At 36.0% G+C, this 16,287-nt stretch overlaps 1 protein-coding gene across 10 annotated transcripts in view; it reads right to left on the bottom strand.

Annotated features, from left to right (window-relative positions):
* Positions 1-16,287, bottom strand: part of TBC1D32 (TBC1 domain family member 32) — a 304,455-nt gene that overhangs the window by 114,375 nt on the left and 173,793 nt on the right. For all 10 annotated transcript variants that reach the window (XM_062186699.1, XM_062186693.1, XM_062186698.1 and 7 more), the window contains 2 exons: positions 1,602-1,724; positions 152-260 (listed from right to left, as the gene is read on the bottom strand). In XM_062186699.1, the coding sequence (XP_062042683.1) occupies positions 152-260; positions 1,602-1,724 (232 nt within the window). The remainder of the gene's footprint in view (positions 1-151; positions 261-1,601; positions 1,725-16,287) is intronic.

The following is a 16,287-nucleotide window of genomic DNA, read 5'->3' on the forward strand; positions in this document are numbered from 1 at the left end:
CATGTTTATATGCATCCTAAAGTTTCTCAAATAACCAAAGTTCATCTCTGTGATACAGTCACTTGGGAAGTGATGTTGTTTAGGGTCACTTGAAGTGACCTCTACAAAATATGATAGAAAAACACCTTCCTATCTTTTTTATCCCACTCACCTTCTCTAGTATCCTTGGAGGCAAAATTCGTTCCAATGGCCCACCAACAAGACTTATTCTAACAAGAACATGGTTTCTCTCTACTGACAAAGCATCAATGATAAAATCCCTGAAAAACAAACAGCAATTTGCTTTCTCCTTAGTTGAATATAATTTGATTTTTAAATCTTGACAATCAAAATGAAAATAAGAGATAAATGTTTGTAAAATTGTTTATTAATGTGTACTTAAAATATATAAGACAAAAATGGCTTTTTTATTTTATAACAATTGATACAATGAGAACAATGATATTGATGTAAGAATATTTTCTTAAGAGAATACTACTGCATTTAAACAAAGGGAATTAAGACATGAAGTATTTCTTTTTAAAAAAAATTATATTCATTTACTTGACAGGTAGAGTTATAGACAGTACAAGAGAGAGAGAGAGAGAGAGAGAGAGAGAAGGGTCATTCAACCTCTGTTTCACTCCCAAAAAGGCCACAATGGCCGGAACTGAGTCCAGGTCTCCCATGTGCATGCAAGGGCCCAAGTGCCTGGGCCATTTTCCTCTGCCTTCCCAGGCCATAGCAGAGAGCTAGATCAGAAGAGGAGCCTCTGAGACATGAACTAGTGCCCATATGAAATGAAAGCGCTGCAGGCAGAGAATTAACCTACTGCGCCACAATGCTGGCTAAAAAATTAAGTATTTCTACAATGACTTTAACTATTATAGTCACAGTTCTCTTATGTTATGGACCTGGTGCCTTAAATTTAAAAACTGAATGTTACATATTAGCAGCCATATTTTCTGTAGTTGTTAATCCTTCCCTTCTACATCAAACCTAGGGTATCAAATAATAAACTCTATAATTATTCCAAGGACTGAGTTGGATGCAGGCCTCCCCACTTATTTTTTTTTTTAATTACAAAAATGAAAGCAATGCCAGCTACTGAATGTGTCCTGGATAAATATCAGCCAAACAGAGGTAACAGCAAGTTTGACTTATTAATAGAAAAAAATATCAAAATATTACCCATAACCTCATATTGAAAATAATCAGAATTTAAGAGTGTGCACTAACATAATGAGTAGAATGGAGTAAGGAAAGCCTCTATGTGAGACACAGAATCAAGTGTTTTATTCTATGGGTCATCTTACACATGCAATATAAATGTAAAAGTGTCATAATTTTACAGAACCATTAATAAAATCTGGATTTAACTAAAAACTAAAAAAATAGAAAACCCAAATAAGACAAAAGCAATACACTTTAAAGGTACCCCTCTCCAAAAACAGCTGTCATCTTTCTGTGACATTATATTTTAATTGCTTTTTTACTCTGGTATTTAAATCTATTGAATTTAGGTAATGGAAAAATATTTAACAAATTGCATACAAAATCAGTATCTTAAAGCATCTGTAGGGAAAACTGTTATTTTTTAACATCTCCCCCTTTTTCTTTACCTGTGAGTCTCGGAAGTCTCTAATATATTTTCTTCTTGTGCATTTAATAACATTTTAGATACTTGATACTGAGCCTCTAATAAGAGAAGAGTGTCCAGATCACAGCATATCACATTTAATAACCTATATAAACAGGAAAAATAAAAGCAGATTGTGAAAAATATGTCCTAAAAAGTACAGACACACTCTTTAGGTCTCAAAGTAATACTTACACACAGAACTATGAATACAAACCTGATAGCAAAGATCTAAGAGGTATTCAGATATATTTTTAATCATTTAGTGAAATATTTTATCTAGATTTTTACAATTTTATCTAAAACTATATGAATACTAGCTTATTTTCTTCTCAACTTCCACCTAAAAACACATCGAACATTAGGAAGTCAATCCATTGAAACTGCAAATTACTATAATTTTTCTTTCAACAATTAATTAAAAAAGGAATAGGAGAATCATAATTTTACTACCAATACAGGAAATATTCATTAAGTAAAAATATCAATTTTAAGACCAAACTGAGAACACGTAAGCACACTGACAAATTCCATCACTAATAAGAGAGACAAACAGAAATTTCTCATTTCCTAATTTGATACAAAAAGACTGTACCATGTGTGAAGTACTCTTGCCAAGAAAGCTGAACCTGAACTTAATCAATTCTAGATATCTTATTATCAATCTACAGAAAACACAGGGATTAAACAAATATATTAAAAGGAACCACACAGAGAAAGCAGTCAATGAAATCCATAATTTGGAAAATCCTGCACATTATTAAATATACTATTTCTTCAGGGAAAAAATGGCATGATGAAATACAAAAGGAAACTGCTATAAATTTAAAAAGAAATACTAAGCAAATGTACACATTTTTGCTTTGATCTCAATTCAAACAGTTAAAGTGTATTTTTAAGACACATGAGAAAATATGAGATACTATGCAAGATCAGAGAAATACTGATTTCTTAAATTTAAGAATGGCACAGTGGTAATGGATTTTTCAAGTATTGTTTTCTTTTGTCTTTTAAAAGCAGGTCCTTATCTGTTACAACTATATATTGAATTGTTTATGGCTAAAATGAAGTATCTGGAATATGCCTTGTGGTACTTAAGGAAAAAAATGTGTGTGCAGGGCAGACATTTGAAAACAAAAATGGCAAAATAGTGATAATTGATAAAATGATGACAAGAGGGCAAATTATACTATTCATTACTTTTAATATGTTTAAATTATAGGATTTTTAAAATTTTTTGTATAAAAGCACATACATAGAGAAAAAACAATGTTTAGGGAGAGGGCATTTAGCCCAGGGATTAGGATGCCAGTTAAAATGCCTACCAGATTCCTGATAATGTGGAGCAGATGCAGGATGCAAGCCCATGCAAGCAGATATGGGATGTGTGTTTCCCAACCAGCAATTTAATCAATGAATCAAATACCTGCCACTGACCTAGGCTTTCTCTTGAACACAAGCCTCTTACAAAGAGCTAATAACAAAATAAACAAACGAAAACAAACAAAATCAAACTCACATCCTTCCAAAAACAAATGCTATACCAGGATGCATACAGAGATACCACAGGAAAACAAAGAATAGGATGAATATATGGAAGACACACACGCACACACACACATACACAGAAACAAAATGTTTAAAACCTGTGACTGAATAATTTTTCATGTTTAAAAAAAGGAAAGAAAGAAATATTTAATAGCACATTAAGTTCTTTACACAAAGCAGAGCTGTATGTACACAGAAAATAGAAACAACAAGAAAAGACAAAACAACTATGGAAAGAAGTAGTAAAATAAGGCTATTACAGAAATTAAAGCACAATAGTAAAAAGGAAAAAAGAGACATTGTTGAAAAATGCAATACGGGTTATTAGAGGACAGCAGGAGGAGAGTATGGAAAATATATTGAAATAGTTAAATTACTAATTTCTTTAAGAGAGAACTGAAATAATTTAATAGCACACACTTTCAATATATTAGTCAAGAAATTTTTTCAGAGAGAAAAAAAGCTACAATTTGAGCGTAGAAAGTAAGTAATATGCTTCTGGATAAAGTGAACCAAAAGAGTTATTGTCAAGATGGAGCCTGACAAAGTTAATGGAGGGGCTGGCGCTGTGGTGCAGTAGGTTACTCCTCTGCCTGTGGTGCCAACATCCCAGATGGGCTCTGGTTCTGGTCCCAGGTGCTCCTCGTTCAGTCCAGCTCTCTGCTATGGCCTGGGAAAGTAGCAGAAGATGGCCCAGGCACTTGGGCCCCTGCACCCATGTGGGAGACTAAGAAGAAACAGCTCCTGGCTCCTGGCTTCAGATGGACCCAGCTCTGGGGAGTGAACCAGTGGATGGAAGACCTTTCTCTCTGTCTCTCCCTCTCACTGTATGTAACACTACCTCTCAAATAAATTTTTAAAATCTAAAGTTAATGGAGAAAGGAAGGAAAGAAAGAGAGAAACCAACCAACAATTGGAGTATTCAGTAAGAAAAGACCAAGTCATTAAAACAAAAGGGGAACAAAAAGAAACAAACAAGCTGTTCTCCAGCAGAGCAGTAAACATTCCTGAGAGGAGGTCTAACACTATCAGGTATTAAAATACATTTAGGGTGCTTGTGCTGTGGCTTAGCAGGTAAAGCTGCTGCCTACAGTGCTGGCAATCCCATGTGGGTTCCAGTTCGAGTCACTGCTACTCCATTTCCGATTTAGCTCTCTGCTATGGCCTGGGAAAGCAGCAGAAAATGGCCCAAGTCCTTGGGGCCCTGGACCCATGTAGGAGACCTGGAAGAAGCTCCTGGCTCCTGGCTTTGGATTGGCGCAGCTCTGGCAGTTGCAGCCATCTGGGAAGTGAACCATTGGATGGAGGACCTCTCTCTCTCTTTCTGTCTCACTCTATTACTGTTTGCCTCCCTGTAACTCTGTTTCAAATAAAAATAAATCTTTTTAAAAAGACATAAACTCAGACAAACTGTGATATACTGAGATTATAAATTATGTTAAGAGTAGTCTACATTTTGTGAAAAACTCCCCAATCACACAACAATGGCATTTTGTAACAAGCTGATAGACAGCAGGCACCATTTTGGACATATGTAACAGCCGCACCAGCCTGTATCCATGCCCAGCAATCAGCCAATCAGAGACTCCTGAGTATAGTGAGGAGAACAGACAGTGGGCTAGATGTACGTGACTATGGGAGGTTTGTGTGCCAGGACTGTGAAAACACTGAGGCTGCACGGGAGGACTCAGGGTGCGGCTGGGACATTGAGCAGTCAATGTGGGAGGCTCCACATAATCAGGCCTACCTGGTTACCTGGCAAGGGACATTGCTGGGGAATCTGAGCTTACACCGAGAAATGCACAGATCCTTTGTGTGGTCCTTTTGAAAAGCAGATGAAAAATATAATGGGACTTGTTTAGGGTACTGGTCTCCTTCAAGGAGAATAGCTCAGCTGAGTCTACACCAACAGTCAAGAACAAAACTCCCATCTGGTAAAAAAAAAAAAAAAAAAAAAAAAAGAGTAGATTTACCATGCCAAACTTGAGTATGTCAAATCAGAAACACCCTTCACCCTGGAACACTCAACAGAGCTCCTTGGTGACACCTACCCCATATGTTTAGGTATTCCCTGAAAGCAGACACTCCACAAATACATATAGGCATAGTCCAAAGATAAAAGCTGCCACAGGAAAAAAAAAAAAAACAAAGAAGAAAAAAATGAGTGTTTCCACAAATGCCAAATAACAAACTCAACAATTCAAGAAACAAGAATAAGAAAGAAAATATGATACCCCTTAAAGAACACAACTATTAAATACTACATTGTGAAGATGAATGAAGAAGAGCCAGAAATGGAATTAAAAATTGATCATAGGATTACTTAGAAGTAATCAGATAACCATATGATTATCTTAATAGATGCAGAGAAAGCATTTGATAAAATAGAACACCCTTCCATGACAAAAACTCTAAACAAATTGGGTGTGGAAGGAATATCCAAGGCATTTTATGACAAACCCATGGCCAGCAACCTATTGAATGGGGAAAAACTGGAAGCATTCCTGCGATCCAGAATCAAAGATTCCCACTCTCGCCATTGTTATTCAATACACTCCTGGAAGTTTAGTCAAAGATAATAGGCAAGAAAAAGAAATCAAAGGGATTAAAATTGGGAAATGGAAGTCAAATTATCCTTATTTGCATATTATATGATTTTATAAATAGAGGATCCAAAGACAGTACCAACAGACTATTGGAATTCATAGAAGAGTTTGGTAAAGAGTCAGGATATAAAATCAATACACAAAAATCTAGAGCATTTATATATACAAACAATGCTATGGCTGAGAAAGAACTTCTAAGATCAAATTCCATTCACAACAACTACAAAAAAAATCAAATACTTTGGAATAAATTTAACCAAGGATATCAAAGATCTCTTCACCAAGAATCATAAAACATTTTAAAAAGAAATAGAAGATACAAAAAATGGGAAATATCTTCAATGTTCATGGACTAGAAGAATAAATATCATCAAAATGTCCATTCTTCCAGAAGCAATTAGCAGATTCAATACTATACCAATCAAAATACCAAAGACATTCTTCTCAGATACAGAAAAAATGATGCTGAAATTCATATGGAAATACAAGAGATCTTGAATAGCTAAAGCAATCTTAAACAACAAAAATGAAGCCAGAGGCACCACAATACTAGATTTCCAGACATGCTATAAGGCACTTATAATCAAAATAGCCTGGTACTGGTACAAAAACAGAAGGATAGATCAATGGAACAGAATAGAAATGCCAGAAATCAATCCAAAAATCTACAACCAACTTATATTTGACCAAAGAGCTAAAACCAATCCCTGGAACAAGGACAGATTCTTCAACAAATGGTGTTGGGAAAACTAGATTGCCACTTGCAGAAGTGTGAAGTAGGACACCTACCTTATACCTTACACAAAAATCCATTCAAAATGGATTAAAGAACTAAATCTCTGTCCTGATGCCATCAAATTATTAGAGAACATTGGAGAAACTCTGCAAGATATTGGCACAAGCAATCAAAGCCAAAATTCACAAATGGAGATACATCAATGAGAAGCTTCCATACTACAAAGGAAATACTCAGGAAAGTGAAGAGGCAACCGATAGAATCGGAGAAATTATTTGCGAACTATGCAACTGATAAAGGATTAATAACCAGAATATATAAATAAATCAAGAAATGCCACAAAAACAAAACAAGCTACCCAGTTAAGAAATGGGCAAAGGACTTAACTAGGCCTTTTTCAAAAGAGGAAATCCAAATGACCAACAGACACAGGAAAGAATACGCAGGATCACTAGCCATCAAAGAAATGCAAATCAAAATCATAATGAGGTTTCACCTCACTCCTGTTAGAATGGCTTTCATAAAAATATTAGCAAACAACAAATTTTGGCAAGGATGTGGGGAAAAAGGTACCCTAATCTACTGTTGATGGGAAGGTAAACTGGTAAAGCCACTATGGAAGACAATTTGGAGATACCTCAGAAGTCTGAATATAACCCTACCACATGACCCAGCCAGCCCACTCTTCAGAATTTACCCAAGGGAAATGAAATCAGCAAATAAGAGTTATCTGCACCCCCATGTTTATTGCAGCTCAATTTACAATAGTTAAGACATGGAATCAACCTAAATGTCCATCAACTGAAGAATGGATAAAGAAATTACGGGATATATACTCCATGGAATACTATACAGCAGTAAAAAATGAAATCCATTCATTTGCAACAAAATGGATGAATCTGGACAACATCATACTTAGTAAAATAAGTCAGTCCCAAAGGGACAACTATCTTATGTTCTCTGTGATAACTAATAGAGCACCTAAAAGCAAATATGTAGATGTAAAATTCACACTTTGTGAAGCAATGACTTGAATAGTGCTTGTCTTGACTATTGGAAAACAGGGTTTTTTTTTTAATTAAACTTTTATTTAATGAATATAAATTTCCAAAGTATAGCTTATGGGTTACAATGGCTTCCCCCTCCCAAAACTTCCCTCCCACCCGCAACCCTCCCCTTTCCCGCTCCCTCTCCCCTTCCAATCACATCATGATTCATTTTCAATTCTCTTTATATACAGAAGATCAGTTTAGGTTTTTTTTTTTTTTTCTTAATGGAGTATGGGACTGGGAATGGGAGAGAGAGGAGGAGATGGGGTTGGAGTGGGTGTGGAAGGGTGGGTATGGTGGGAAGGATCACTATATTTCTAAAGTTATACTTATAAAATTTGTACTCATTAAATAAAATGTTTCTTTGGGGAAAAAGACATTGCAATACAAAAAATAAAAAATAAAAGCAAACCTGCCCATTATTTTGTAACAACATTTTAGAAATTGAAGTCAATGCAAAAAGACTAATATTAAAGGAGATATACATAAGACAACAAAAGCATTTTTGTGAGCCCTCCCCCCAATGACATACAAGTCAATTTACTATTTAAAAAAAACTTGCTGAGTATCTACTGTCTACCACTGTGTTTGATGCTGAGGATACATCTTGAACATCCCTGCACAATCCCATACATGTGGAAATCTTGATTCTTATGGATCTCAAAAAGGCAGGAAACAGGTAATGAACAAAACTAAAAATTAATAAACAAAACACAGCATGTACTAAACTAGAGTGGGGAAATAAAAAAAGGAGTTTTAACAGGGAGAGGTAGAAATCATCATGATATGGAATTTTACGTGTAAGGGGGTCAAACATCTCAGTAAGGTGAAGCCTCAGTAAAGAGCTAAACGAAATGAAAAATCAAGCCATGGAGCTATCTAGGGGAAAAGAGTTTCAGGCAGAGCAAACAACTGACCTAAGTTGAGAGAATTTCTATCATGTTTGAAGTATGGGGGCAATATAGCCGCAGTGGAATAAAAAAGGGAGAAGTATTAGGAGATGACATCAAGCGAAATTGGTGTTTCTATCACATAAGCCCATGTAGGCCATTGTGATGACTCTGGATTTTTCTATAAAATCACTGGAGTATTGTTTCATTCTGATGATATGAGAAACCAAATGGCCACTACACTGATTGAGATGATGTGATTCATGCTCTAATGGGATAATTCTGGCTGCTATGTAAATAATAGGCTGGAAATAGGCAGCAGCAGCCGTAGGGAAATCTGTTTAAAAAAAAAAAAAAGCTATTGCAATAATTAAGACAAAAGAGAGGATTAAATTAGGGCATTCTCAGGATTTGATGATTAAAAGAACAGTCTCATGTTTCCCACCTCCTGGTGCTCATGCCCTTGTTGTATGACTCCTGTGAGCGCAGGTAGAACCAACGGAATTGTGTTACAAGAAAAGGGGTGAATGTGATTATGTGTATGATCACGTAATTACAACATACAAGACTGAAGTGCTAGAGTTTCTCCTCTGCTGGTTTTGAAGAAGCAAATAGCCACACTGGGAAGGCACCTGATACGAGTTGAGGGCAATAGTCAACAGGTAACCTGAAGGCACCTCCTGCCTCTAACCAGCAAGAAACAAAATCATTAATCCTAAAACCATGAAGAACTACTCAGTCCAGAGTCTTTGTTGAGTTAGGAACAGCTTCTTCCCTAATTGAGCTACAAGCAATATCACAACCATGTCTACATTGCCTTGTAAGACTGTAAATAGCCTTGTAAGACTAAACAGAGATCCCCAGTTAAGGGATACCCAGACAGAAACTGAGATAGTAAGTATGTTATTTAAGTCATATTTATAGTAAATTTTCTTGAGATTTTATTTATTTATTTGAAAAGCAGAACTACAGAGAGAGGGAATGACAGAGGCAAAAGTCTTTCATCCACTGGTTCACTCCCCCAAATGGCTGCAATGGCCAAAGCTTGGCAAGCCTGAAGCCAGGAGCCAGGAGCTTCCTCTGGGTCTTCCACGTGGGTACACGGGCCTGAGCACTTGGACCATCTTCTACTGCTTTCCCAGGCCATAGAAGAGAGCCGGATCAGAAGAGCAGCAGTCAGGACTAGAACTGGTGCTCATATAGGATGCTGGTGGCACAGGCAGAGGCTTAGCCTACTACGCCACGGTGCTGGCTCCATATTTATAGTAAATTTTAAAAGATTTATGTATTTACTTGAAAGGCAGAGTGACAGAGAGAAAGGGAAAGACAGAAGCAGATCATCTTTCTGCTACTTCATGCCCCAATGGCTGCAACAGCCAGGTGTGGACCAGGACAATGTAAAAAGTGGGGACTCCATCCTGGTCTCCCACAGAGGTGGCAGGGGCCCAAGTATTTGGGTTATCTTCTGCTGACCTGAGACACATTATTGGGAGGCTAGATCCCAAGGGGAGTATCCAGGACTGAAAACAGCACTTTTATATGGGCTGCAAGTGTCACAATTTGTGGTTTAACCTGTTGCCCAACAATCCTGGCTCCAGAATCACTATAAACTCCAAGGTTAATACCTAAGCAACTAAAAGTATGGTGCTGCGATTTGATTGACAAGGACAAATCAGAAATTATATGAGAAGACATATACAAGGATACTTCAAAAGTATGTGGAAAACGTAATAATAAGTTTGTTAAAGTACAAAGAAATTTGAAATTCATGCATAATATTTTCATAAAATGCATTTTCAAGAACTTTTTGAATGTCCCTCACATGCAGAGATTTCAAAAATTTCTGCACCAAAATAAACTTGTCTTTAAATTTTATTTTATATGAACTTTTGTAGTGTCCTCATGAACATACACACAGTTATGGCCTCTGTATTTGTAGGTTCTGCATCTGTGGATTCAACTAACCTTGGACTGAAACTAGTTGGGACAAAATTGCACATATTCTACACATAGCAGACTTTTTTGTCATTATTACACAATATAATATAACATTTACATTGTATTATGAATCACGAGTAATCTACAGATCATTGAAAGTATACAGATGGATTGCCTGGGCTAGATGCAAATGCTAGACCATAGAGACTTGATCATCCACAGGTTTTGGTATCCTCCAGGTATCCTGCAACTCATCCTTTACAAAAGCAACGGATGACATTCCACTCTACTCATTCTTTTTCTTTCTCAGGAAATGAGTGTGTGTGTGTGTGTGTGTATGTATGCATATGAGAATTATATAGAGTGATCACTTAAAAAATTTCAATAAATTTATTTATACATGCAATGACCAATTAAAATATGACCATGGAAAAAGAGATCTCATTAAAAAATTAAAAATAAAAATTATTTTATTTAAAAAATTAATAAGTTTAAATATTTAAATTAAAAATATACCACATAATACTTAATAGCAAAAATTTAAGATGATAATAAACAATATGAAAATCATAGGGCCCACATGAAGAAAGGTATAATATGCAACTGAAGAATGAGAAGAATGTAAAGATTTCAAAAATGAGACACAGTACCTAAAGGAAGTGGGATTAACTATCAAACAGATGTGCATTCATCCTCTATTCATTTATGAATTTAAGTTAAATATACACCATGGAATAATCAAAACTCTAAGACTTACATGAAATTTAAAAAACTCCACTAGTAATCTAAAAGAATTAAAAAATAAATAAAGTAATAAACAATTTGTATATTTGTACAAATAAACATTTATTTCTATTGATCAGGTGTGTATCATGCTCTAAATTTGGTAAAGATACGACATTTTATCCCACAGTAACTCTGTGAGGAAGTTACAATTACATTCTCTATTTCACAGAGGGAAATAGAGGCACAGGAAATTTCAGGATATTGCCAAATATCACTCTTGCAAAGTGGTTCCAGAGTTCACACTCTTAATTACCCAGTGATACTGCCACACACTGTAATATGTACTGCAAACATAATGTAAGTTGAAAAAATTAATTCCACAAAATATACATAAGATTTTTGTGAAAGAAACTACAAAATTTTAATGAGAGTAATCAAAGAATACTTCATTAAATGGAGATATATATCATATTTACAGATTGGAAAACTCAGTATTATAAAAAGTCAGATCAGCAATATTGACCTACAAATTCAGCATAATAATTTAAATCCCAATGGACTGGTTTGAGTCACAAGCTGATTCCAAAATTAATATGAAAAGTAAAGGACTAAAGTATCCAAGATATTACTGAAAATGAACAAAGGAGAGTAGTGGTTGGTTTAGCAGTTATGATGCTATTTAGAGAGCCTACGGTCAATATCAAGAATATCTGCTTTCAAGTATCAGATCTACTCCCAATTTCAGCTTCCTGCTAATGTGAACCCAGGAAAGCAATAATAAATATAATTAATAAAATAAATGGAACATTATATGATAATTAAAATGGACTGTAAATACACGCAAAAATTAATCTTAGAAACAAAGCTACATAGAAAAGGTCAGACATAACAGGATATACAATATATGCTACTATTAACATGAAGCTCAAAATGTAGCAGAATAGAAATATATTGTTTAGGATATACCCCATGTGAAGAGATAGATAGGTCTGGGCCTCTGAATTTACAAGGCCTAAAGCCCACCAGATTATTATCAAGCCCCTTCTATCAGGTTCTATTTGCCTCTCAATCAGAAAACAATTGTAGCTTAGACAGCACCTTTCTTAGCTCCTCTAATAATGACTCTGTCCTTTGTTCTAGGCCCTGTCTAGTGCACTTGGGCCTCATTCCTTTGTAATCATAACCTCTACTCTACCACCAATGGCTCTACTCCCAACCTGTGTGTACTGATGGTCCTCTTCCCCACTTAATGCTGTATAATTGTTCAAACCTGGTAAATGCCACTCTTAGGATCATTGGTTACTATCCTCACTCTGTCTTTTATGACCTTGTCTAAATATTATCAGAGTCGGCAAACTTGGAAGGCTTCCATAGCCTTGGCAACTCATGACAACAGCCTAGGATGGTTCCTGGCGCCATAAACTAGAGTGTCAATTTGTTGGGTCAACAACAGGAGCCACTGTGCACTTGCTCCTCATGTGGGATCTCTGTCCTTAATGTGCTATACATTGTGATTTAATGCTATAACTAGTACTCAAACAGTATGTTTCACTTTGTGTTTCTATGTGGGTGCAAACTGTTGAAATCTTTATACTAAATTGATCTTCTGTATATAAAGAGAATTGAAAATGAATCTTGATGTGAATAGAAGGTGAGAGGGAGCGGGAGAGGGGAGGGTTGCGGGTGGGAGGGAAGTTATGGGAGGGGGAAGCCATTGTAATCCATAAGTTATACATTGGAAATTTATATTCATTAAATAAAAGTTAAAAAAAAATAAATAAATAAATAAAAAATTAAAAAAAAAAGAAATATATTGTTTAGGAGTCAGCGCTATAGTGTGGCAGGCTAAGTCTCTGCCTATGGCGCCAGCATCCTATATGGGACCTATATGACCCTGCTGCTTCTCTTTCAATTCAGCTCTCTGCTTATGACTTGGGAAAGCAGCGGAAGATGGCCAAAGTGCTTGGACCCCAGCACCTGCAAAAGGAGACCCAGAAGATGTTCCTGGCTCCTGGCTTTGGTTCAGCTCAGCTCTGGCCATGGCGGCCATCTGGAGAGTGCACCAGTGGATGGAAGATCTTTCTTTCTGTCTCTCCTTTTCTCTCTGTAACTCTACCTCTCAAATTTAAATAAATAAAATTTTGAAAAGAATATACTGTTTAAGAATATATGACTAGATAGTAAAAATATAAATTAAACCAACAAAGTAAATATCTTAAAAGTCAGAATAATGGTTACCATTAAGGAAAGGGGGCTGAGCCATGACCAAACAAATGCACATATTGCTAACAAATTTCCTGTTCACTTCATTAAGACCACTGGGTATTTTTTTTAATTTGTTAACCTCTATGTTTATATTTTATGTAATATTTATATTTTAATATTTCAATAAAAATGTGTGTTATGCCAGAATGAATAGTAGAAACTAAGCATTATCATTATGCTCATAATAAGTATAGATGTATATGGAACAAATGAACAAATTCAAATACTAATACAAAATAACATTTAATTATTATGCATAAAATTCTTTCTTTAGAAGATTTATTTTATTTATTTGAAAGGCAGAGTTAAAGGGAGGCAGAAGCAGAGAGAGTGAGCGAGGGAGAGAGAGACTGTTTTTCCATCCTCTAGTTCACTCCCCGAATGGCCAGATCTGGGCTGATCTGAAGCCCGGACCCAGGAGCTTCTTCTGAATCTCCCATGTGGGTACAAGGGCCCAAGGACTTGGACTATCTTCCACTGCTTTCCCTGGCACATCAGTAGGAAGCTGGATTGGAAGTGGAGCAGCTGGAACTTGAACTGGTGATCACACAGGAATGCCAGCACTGCAGGCAGCGACTTACCCACTATGCTACGACACTGGTCCTGCATAAAAATTCTTGCAAGGCCTGATATCAACTAATTCCATTTGCTACTCAATTATGCAATCACCTGGTAAACAGATCTTAATGGCTCATAAATTATATCAACATATTTGTATAAACTAGCAAATAGGCTATTCAGCCTAAAAACTATTCATCACCCATAAATCTACATAAATCAGTATCTCAGGTCTTGTCTACATCCAAACAAAGTGAATCAATATGGTACATAACAGAATTTTCCCTATTTGAAAAGATATAAAGCCTTAGTAGTCCAATTCCAACAGGTTCCAGTATGTCCTATAGTATAATGTCTTCCCTAATCGTTTGGTTAAGAAAAAAAAATTTTTTTCTCCTGAGCCATAGGTACAGGCTATGAATATGAGTCACATTTGTTTACGATTTACTTGTATTTCTAAGGCCAATTTAAGCTTATATTATAAATGCTACTTCTGCTTGAAGGTGATGTGTTACTGTGCTCATATAGCTATGTTTTAGAAAATCATATAATTTATAAGACTTCATTGCTTACAAAATTTGGATAGGAAATACTGATCAGTTAAACAGTGTGAATTTCATCATCATGGATAAGCTGACTACAACTATTGCTAAGTGACAATATTTCTACAAGAAGAAAACAATGCTGTATTCAAAATACAGTATATAAGCCTCCAGAGACCAACCAACTACTTTGTGGTAAGCTCATTGTACTAAATCTTTTCTTTTTTTTTTTTTTTCATTTAGTAAATATAAATTTCCAAAGTATAGTTTATGGATTACAATGGCTTCCTCCCCCAATAACTTCCCTCCCACTTGCACCCCTCCCATCTCCTGCTCCCTCTCCCATTCCACTCACATCAAGATTCATTTTAAAATTTTCTTTATATACAGAAGATCGATTTAGTATATATTAAATAAAGATTTCATCAGTTTGCACCCACATAGAAACACAAAGTGAAAAAATACTGTTTCAGTACTAGTTATAGCATTACTTCACATTGGACAACACATTAAGCACAGATCCCACATGAGCTGAAAGTACACAGTGACTCCTGTTGTTGACTTAACAATTTGACATTCTTGTTTATGGTGTCAGTAATCTCCCTAGGCTCTAGCCATGAGTTGCCAAGGCTATGGAAGCCTTTTGAGTTTGCTGACTTCAATCTTATTCAGACAGGGTCATAGTCAAAGTGGAAGTTCTCTCCTCCCTTCAGAGAAAGTTACCTCCTCCTTTGATGGCCCCATTCTTTCCACTGGGATCTCACTTGCAGAGATCTTTCATTTAGGTCTTCTTTTTTTTCTTTGCCATGGTATCTTGGCTTTCCATGCCTAAAATACTCTCATGGGCTCTTCAGCCAGATCCGAATGCCTTAAGGGCTGATTCTGAGGCCAGAGTGCTGTTTAGGACATCTGCCATTCTATGAGTCTGTTGTGTATCCTGCTTCCCATGATGGATCGTTCTCTCCCTTTTTGATTTTATCAGTTAGTATTAGCAGACACTAGTATTGTTTGTGTGATCCCTTTGACTCTTAGACCTATCAGTGTGATCAACTGTGAACTGAAATTGGTCACTTGGGCTAGTGAGATGGCATTGGTACATGCCACCTTGATGGGATTGTATTCTTGCTCAAATTAGGGAATTTGACATCTTGACTACTAATCTTCTAATGAAACATAACCTTACTAACTGTAGATTTACTGATGTTTTACTGAGGGGTTAATGGCATCTGTAGAACACTGATTCTGACCAAAGGACTAATTTAAAAACAAAAATAAGTGAAGCACAGAGCAAACACTCACAGTACACGATAATCTCATGATGCACTCTATTTCCCAGATGCAGTTAATCTTAGATATCGATGGAATGCAACATTGAAAACTAGTTATACATCATGTGGGGCACAGAACCTTGAAAGATTGAGGTGTAGTCCTAAAAGATGTTCTGTACCACAAACCAATATGTTTCTTATTTTTCTCTTATAACAATATATAGAGATATATGAATTAAGAGGTGGAAGTACAAATGATAATTTTCTTTGGTTTTCTCTTCCTTCCACTTAAGGGTGTGGGGAATTTGATAGCCTTGCATTCTTATTCCAAAATAGAGCTCTACTACCAGAATGGGACACTTAAACTTTCCTCTAACCTTTTGAGGCTCCTCATTTCCCTGAACTAATAAGCAGAAGAAGGTAACTATTGGGTGGAGGGACAGACTGTGATTACCAATAAAAAGAAGACTGCAACTATACAACAGAAGTAAAGGGAAATGAAGTCTGGTGTTGGGAGGATTCTCTGTAGCTCCTAGTAATGCC

This window comes from Lepus europaeus, chromosome 3 (genome assembly GCF_033115175.1).
Source record: "Lepus europaeus isolate LE1 chromosome 3, mLepTim1.pri, whole genome shotgun sequence".
Classification (NCBI taxonomy): domain Eukaryota; kingdom Metazoa; phylum Chordata; class Mammalia; order Lagomorpha; family Leporidae; genus Lepus; species Lepus europaeus.